The sequence below is a fragment of the Monoraphidium neglectum genome, assembly GCF_000611645.1.
Source record: "Monoraphidium neglectum strain SAG 48.87 unplaced genomic scaffold scaffold01882, whole genome shotgun sequence".
Lineage (NCBI taxonomy): Eukaryota > Viridiplantae > Chlorophyta > Chlorophyceae > Sphaeropleales > Selenastraceae > Monoraphidium > Monoraphidium neglectum.
This window is the reverse complement of record NW_014011746.1, coordinates 3,461-10,257: the sequence shown is the minus strand read 5'-3', so window position 1 is coordinate 10,257 and position 6,797 is coordinate 3,461. Positions and strand designations below refer to the sequence as shown.

The 6,797-nt window shown below is 58.3% G+C and overlaps 2 protein-coding genes across 2 annotated transcripts in view; both read left to right on the top strand.

The window, feature by feature from the left end:
• Positions 1 to 402: 402 nt before the first annotated feature.
• On the top strand, positions 403 to 1,310 carry MNEG_9289 (hypothetical protein; the record flags this gene model as incomplete). The annotated part of the gene is made up of 3 exons (XM_014042240.1): positions 403 to 509; positions 717 to 780; positions 1,185 to 1,310. 3 exons carry the CDS (start codon positions 403 to 405, stop codon positions 1,308 to 1,310), a joined length of 297 nt encoding a protein of 98 aa, XP_013897694.1.
• A 1,236-nt stretch (positions 1,311 to 2,546) lies between these two features.
• The window catches only part of MNEG_9288 (hypothetical protein), a gene marked incomplete at both ends in the record, with an annotated part of 7,083 nt that continues 2,832 nt past the window's right edge, over positions 2,547 to 6,797 (top strand). The window contains 12 exons of the mRNA XM_014042239.1: positions 2,547 to 2,566; positions 2,777 to 2,833; positions 3,061 to 3,084; positions 3,309 to 3,456; positions 3,729 to 3,818; positions 3,962 to 4,066; positions 4,405 to 4,482; positions 4,901 to 4,957; positions 5,162 to 5,326; positions 5,827 to 5,916; positions 6,230 to 6,295; positions 6,530 to 6,619. Coding sequence (XP_013897693.1) covers positions 2,547 to 2,566; positions 2,777 to 2,833; positions 3,061 to 3,084; positions 3,309 to 3,456; positions 3,729 to 3,818; positions 3,962 to 4,066; positions 4,405 to 4,482; positions 4,901 to 4,957; positions 5,162 to 5,326; positions 5,827 to 5,916; positions 6,230 to 6,295; positions 6,530 to 6,619 — 990 coding nt within the window. The remainder of the gene's footprint in view (positions 2,567 to 2,776; positions 2,834 to 3,060; positions 3,085 to 3,308; positions 3,457 to 3,728; positions 3,819 to 3,961; positions 4,067 to 4,404; positions 4,483 to 4,900; positions 4,958 to 5,161; positions 5,327 to 5,826; positions 5,917 to 6,229; positions 6,296 to 6,529; positions 6,620 to 6,797) is intronic.

Here is a 6,797-nt window from a genome sequence, read left to right as displayed (position 1 = left end):
AACGTCTCGCCAGAGTTCCTACTGTCGTGCACTCGCAGTCGGCTGTACCGGTACTTGGTCACCAATTCAAGTTTTGGTGATTGTGCTGGACTGGCCATGGTGCATGAATACTCCTGGACCTAGAAATATCCTGAGAGAGGTTTGATATCTACCGGTAGGCAGGCTGCAGCATCGTCTTGTATTTGAAATTGCCTGGACTGCTCGGCGATCTGCGTGATTGGCGCAACAAACACAGGCGGCCCTCATGGACCGTTTTGCATGAATAGGATGGGTCAATCAAATTGAGTACTGTGGGGAGGTCAGGACGGGAGCTGTGTCCGGTGGCCTCACGAGATCGAGGAAGGCGCACAGGGCAGAATCACCCGATCTCAACCAAGAGCCATCTGACAGCATTCTGGAAGGATGAGTGAATCCGGGGACAGCTCGCGCCACAGCTTCAGCACTGGCGCCTCCAGCGCGGCCAGCGACACGTCGGACGCGCGTGCGCTCGACGCACTCGAGGATCGCGCGTAAGTGATCGTGCAGTGGCTGGCAAGGCATTTGGAGGTTGGGGACATTGTGTCTGCAAGCACGTGATTACGTGCAGCTGGCATACCTGTGTCTCATTATCCCATGCAAGGGTGCACCTGATGTTGTGTGTGCGCGGTGCACTGATCACATGGCTCTGTTGCTGAGTGGGCATTGCTCGCGCTGTGGCTTCTGGGGCTGTGTCGCAGGGCTGATGGCGACGGCGAGAACATCAATGATTCCATCTCGGGGGCTCGCGGGGTGTCTGAGGCGGTGAGCGCATGGCATGGTACCGCACCAGTCTCGCAGCATTCGCTTGCGGCGGCGCAGCACAATGGTGTGCACATGGCGCATTGCCCCCCCGCAATCTGTCGACACAATTGCAATCGGAAGCTAAACTCCTGAAGCCAATTGCGTTGCTCTGCACTTGCGTGATCTGTTGGTCTTTTCAGACGCGCATACACACACACACACACACACACACACGCACGCAAGCACGCATGCTCGCACATATTTGCATGCGCACATGCGCACACATGCGCACTCGCGCACCACACACACAATCATATGCATGCATGCATGTACACACATGCACGTGCACATGCACACGGGTGCATGCGCCCAGGTGCGCACACTGTTCATCAAAGTCGCCATCCCCGCCATTGGCCGCACCCCAGATCTTTGCGACGCTGGTACTGCTGGGCAAGAACCGCAGCCAGCAGGACCTGCGATGGGTGGTGCTGCGGATTGTGCTGGAGTTCCTGCAAATGTTCCGCGTCGTGTTCAACACGGAGTTCTTGTGAGCCCTCGCGCAGGCCGGGATGCGGGGAGGTGGATGGGACGGGGGGGGGTGTCGCTCATCCACCGCGCATGCAAAGTGCCTCTGCGCATGGAAGGAGGCACAGGGTGCATTAGAGGCTGGGAACAATTGAGGCGGCGAGTGCTGAGGGAGGTTTATGGTGGGCGTCAAGAACTGGAAGCTCTAACCACGTGCCGGCACAGGGAGCGGCAGTCTTGGCTAGGGCACTGACAGGGGAGGCATGGCGGCAGGGAGCTGCAGGCGTGCTAGCATGAGGGTGCATGCAGCGGGTGATCGCAGGCCGATGTCCAACAAGCCACGAGGCAGTGGGCGCAGGGAGACTAGCGGAAAACACAGGGCTGCACTTGTTACAGCCCCGCCGCCTTTGGATGCCCTGCCCCAGGCTCTTGGTGCCTTCCGCAACACCTCACAAACCCCCCCACCTGCCCCACCACGCTTGCTTGCTTGCCGCTGCCAGGTGGCTGGTCCACAGGGAACTGGCGGCGTTCAAGGTCATACGCTGGGTGCTGTTCCGATTCCTGGTGCTGCCAAAGGGATACAACACCTACGTGAGGCACGGCTTGGGGTCAATGGAGTGGGGCTGGGTTGCGCGGCATGTGTTGATTTGCGAGGACTGAATGCGTTTTGATGGAGGGGTGATGTGCAGGGTGTGGCGTTCGGCCGATTGATGCAGAGGAATCTAACCCAATCCCTTGCAGTGCGGCCGCTGGCGGTTCGGCTGTGCTAGTCACCAGCGTCGAGTGCCGCCTGCCGTTCGCCCCTCCATCCCGCTTCATCCATCAGTCCCCAGCACCCAGCCCCCAAGTGCCGTTTCCTCCTTGTGCCGTCTCTAAACCTACAGATTGTGGTGTTCTACATCATCGCGGCGACCATTGTTATCTCTCTTGCATTGACAGCATACGTTGCTGTGGTGGGTAATCTAGCTGGTCATTGCGGCATTCGGCATCAAGGATGGATGTATGTGGTGGCTGCCACCCCGCTTGTGGCAGGGGAGGGTGCTCTGACAGGGGCACAGGGATAAACCAGTGGCACCGAAGCAGGAGCGCAGTGGCACTTTGCGGCGCTCGCACTGGTCCTGCTTGTCAGGTGTCGTGAAGACAGTTTGCATTTGAGCTCTCTGGCACATTGCACGCACGCACGCAGCAAGGGCGCACGCAAGAACACGCACGCACACACACATCCCAACAACAAGCAGGTGCTAAGAAAGGATGACAGCAGTATGGGTGGCTGGCTGGCCAGGTGCGGCAGGCCTGCAGAGGTTATGGCACCCCTCCAGGGTACCAAGAGATGAGAAATCCCCCAGCCGTATCGCGCTGCAACATGTCAGACTCAGCTGTGGCGGACGACTGCGGTCACTGCTGGCTGGCCCTGGCCACTACATTTCCTGCGCGTTTGGTGGCACAGCAGCCACCTATTCGTACAACCCTGCACCTCCTCACCCCTCCTCAGGCTGGTCCAGTTCATGCAGCTGCTGGCACTGATCATGTACAGTGTGGCATGGGTCAGGTGAGGCCCATGGGCTGGAGGAGATGACAGGAGCCAATCGCTCCATTGGTGCCAAAGGCATGAGGGCGATCTCCAATATGGCGTGCATGTGCACAAGCGTGCGATACCGGCTGCGCGACTGCGACTACACCTTGTGCCCCTGGCATGCCCATCTTGTTGCGATGCAGTCCTTTCTTATCCTGCCCTCATGAACTGCACACGCAACCACATGCACACTCATCACCCAGCATCCTGGATTTCCTGGTCTTCATGTGAGGGGGGTGGTCATACAGGGTGACACATGCAATTGGTTTTTTTTGCCATACGGCACAACGATAGGCATGTGTGTGAAGGAGCCAAATAGAGGGGATTGTACTGGCTGGGTCTTGATCAAGAAGCAGCGGCAGCTGAGGGTGCCAACAATGCGTAGCCAATGATTTCTGCGCCAGCCCCACAGGGGACTGTATACGGATCCCTCTCACATTATGCAATGCAGGTTTGCATGCCACTGGGAGGAGGTGTCTGTGATGTCCAGCGTAACGCATATCGTCTTTGAGAAGTCCTGCGTGACCATGCCCCACCTGGCGCACATGGCCTTTGCCGTCGTGGTCACCCTGACCTTCATGGCCACATGCCTCGGGCTGGTGGGCTGGCTGGGCGCGGGAGATGGGTAACGGAAGGGGGGGCATTGGAGAGGCGCGTGACGGAATGTCCCGCACGCACCATCGCACGACTCATAGCTCACGTCACCGCTGCTGCTGGGCAACAGGGCTGTAATAATGGTGACACAAACGCTTGGCTGCTTGTTAACCTCTACATTTCCTGTATGTGTCTCATCAGAACCCCATTTTCTGTCCTGCACCCCAAAATTTTCCGCAATCCACCTCCTGTCATTCTATCGCCCCATATTGCGCAGTCAGTGGGGGACTGCGACCTCAACCCCTTGACGCGCAACATGTTGGCCACACCCGCCGCCATCACCAACCTCACAACCCTTGCGCTCAAGGTGGGCCCACTGCTGCATGTTGACAACTCCCAGGTCCAGGACCCAAGCGCGACATGGTGCTATTGCCCTGTAATCTCCGCCGCCGTTGCAGTTGCTGCTGGCTGACATGCGGCAACAACCAAATTATAACCCACTACATGCAGATGGTGATGGTCGTACTGTCCACCGCTGGCGGCTCAAACCCCAAGCTTCAAAGTGTTGTGATGGCGGTGTGCTCCGGCTACATAACATACCAGATGATCATGGCGGTGGGATGGGGGAGGGGTTGCGGCAGCAGAGAGGAGAAAAGGGAGGGATTGCAGTCAGGAACTGAGGAGAGGGGGCTTACTTGTGGATTGTCTCAGCGTGGTTGCAGATGATGGCTGGTTGAGCGAAAGGGAGTTTAACCAAGGGGGTACTGCCGAACTCATGGCACGGTTGCAAACCTGTGCTTGCGCCTTTTCTAGCAGCCACAGACTGCTGCTGGACTTGAAAGCAGCGCACACACTGTGCCCACCTCACCCCACCCCGACCATCACCACTGCCAAGTCGTCAAGTTCAACTCCTGAACCCTGAAACCTTGACCTTCCCCCTCAACACATACCAGGCATCATACTACAACGACTGGGTCAACCACGTTTGGAACGGGCTTTGGACCGGCAATGTCTACACCTGCATTTTGCTGGTGGGTGCCCGGAGAGACAGGATGTGTGTTCAGGAGGGTTGGGGAGAAGCATGCTCGTTTTGAATTGGTTCTGTATGTTCAAGATCCAGAGTCCATTTGGACATCAGAATCACTTGCAAATTGGTGTGGTATGTGGGCAAACGCGTTTGGCAAACGGACTCGTTTGGCGTGATGAGGGTGTGGATACTCACTTGCAAAGGGTGTCGCCACCAGCAGGCCGCCCGATAGCCGAGCGCAATGCCACAAGGCCCAGCGCAGTGCACTGCCGCCGCCCTGGTGGCACGCAACACCCTGAAGCCTGAGAAACCAGCTAGCGGGATCGCAACACGCGCCTCCTTGGTCTTGCCACCTAACACCCCCTTCCCACAACTTGGCCCCCCCTCGTCTCGTCCTCCTCGGCCCCCTCCCTCCCTCCTAGAATGTCGTGACATACAAGTACCCTGATAACCCCGCAATGAGAGAACATATCACATGGGTGAGGCGGTCCGGGGAGGGGCTTGTTGAGTTGTAGGCAGGGTGGGGAAAGGTAGGCATGTGGCTGCTGCGGCGTAGTTGCCGGCCGGAATCAACATGTCAAGGGGACTGACCTGGCAAAGCAGCTTAGAGTGTCATATGGTCCAGCTAACCCCCCCCTGCTGACACAACCACACGGTAACATCAACACAACTTTCACCCTCAGGCTGTCCTGTACGGCATATTTGCGGCAGTGCTGCTGGGCGCGGCCGCCAGCGCGGCGCGGCTGTGGTGGCTGCGGCGGCCGCTGAAGGTGCTGCGCGCAGCCAAAGACGACCCCGAGGCGCTGCGCAACCTGGGCAAGGTGTACCGATTTTCCAGCACCACAGAGGTGCGGGACGCGGGGTTGTCGCCGCAACCGTGTTGTGCAAGGCGATGCAATGGGATGGGCATGCCGCTGCTGGACCGTCATGTATTTGTGCTCAGCATGAATAACTAGTGAGTGCTGAGGCGCAGTGTACAGGGTGGGCAGGGGGGGCGATGACGCATGGGTGAAAGTCAGCCGGATGACGTACTGGCGGTCATTGAACGCATAATCATGTCACACAAGCCTGCCGCACAAAGATACGCCTTTTCTGCAAGGAGCAGTGCGGGGAATGCAACAGAGCCACAGCTGCATAGCCACGCCGTCAACCGCCGTACACGTGTCATCTACTTTCATGCTTGCATGCTTTGCTTACTTGCGTGCTTCCTTGCTCTTTTGCCGTGGGTGGGCACCATGTTGCATCATAACGCCGTTCTTGGCGCCTCACCAATGTTCGCTTCTATGTGCATCACGCAAACAACGTGTGTGTGTTTCAAACGAAAACAAACCACCACCCGCGCCCTCAGGTGGAGATCCTGGCGCGTGTCATGCGCAAGTGGGATGAGGACGGCCAGCCTGATGAGGAGGCCTGCGCCCTGGGGGAGTTCACGTGCAAGGTGTGAGTCGCGTGGGTGGAGGATCCAGGGACATGCGAGCTTGTTTGAGTTGTGGGTGTGCTGTGGCGTACCAAGCATGTGAAACGTGCATGTGGGTCCCAGGAGATCGGGAAGCATGTGCCTGAATTCAGGGTGGAATGGCAAGCTTACAGGTGGAGGAGGAGGTTCCAAGGGGAGGCGGGAACGGAATGTTGTGTGTTTTCAAGGTTTTGAGGCAGGGGGGGGGCATCCTGTCATGTAAGCAGGCAGTGCATGTACCTGAGCTCAACCTGTTCTACAGACTATGGCCTCACGACGCTTCCGCTGTGTGCAGTGCGGCTTGGCGCGCTTCCCCAACAGCGCCACCCTCATGATCGCCCTGGCCAACTTTCAAATAGAGGTGGGCCTGAGATTGCGCAAGAGCGGGGCACACTGGGTGGGTCAGGTGGAAGTATCCAGGGCCTAACAACCCCGGCAGTGCAGGCTGCCAATACTCGGGCTACACCACAGCTGGTTGTCAGGTTGCAGCGTCAACCTTGATGTACTGCAGCTTGACTTCGACATGTACAACCCCCCCCTATTTGCACAGCATACTCCCCGGTGACCCTCACCCACTCGCACCCAAATCCCCCAGGCCCGCAAGGATGGTCACGCCGCACGCACCCAGCTGCAGCTGGCCGTCAAGGCCAACCCTTCCACCATAGAACGCTTCTTCATCTTCAAGGTGCGCGCAATGGGGCGGCACACAGGGCCGCCGGTTGGACCTTGGGCGAGCACCATGGCCACCTGTCGACCATCAACTCTCCTCTGGTCTCTTCACACACACCCACGGTGAAGCGCATCACGCTGCCGTCGTTCCCCATGCCGCACCCCCAGACCAGCCCTCATCCCTTTCAAACAAA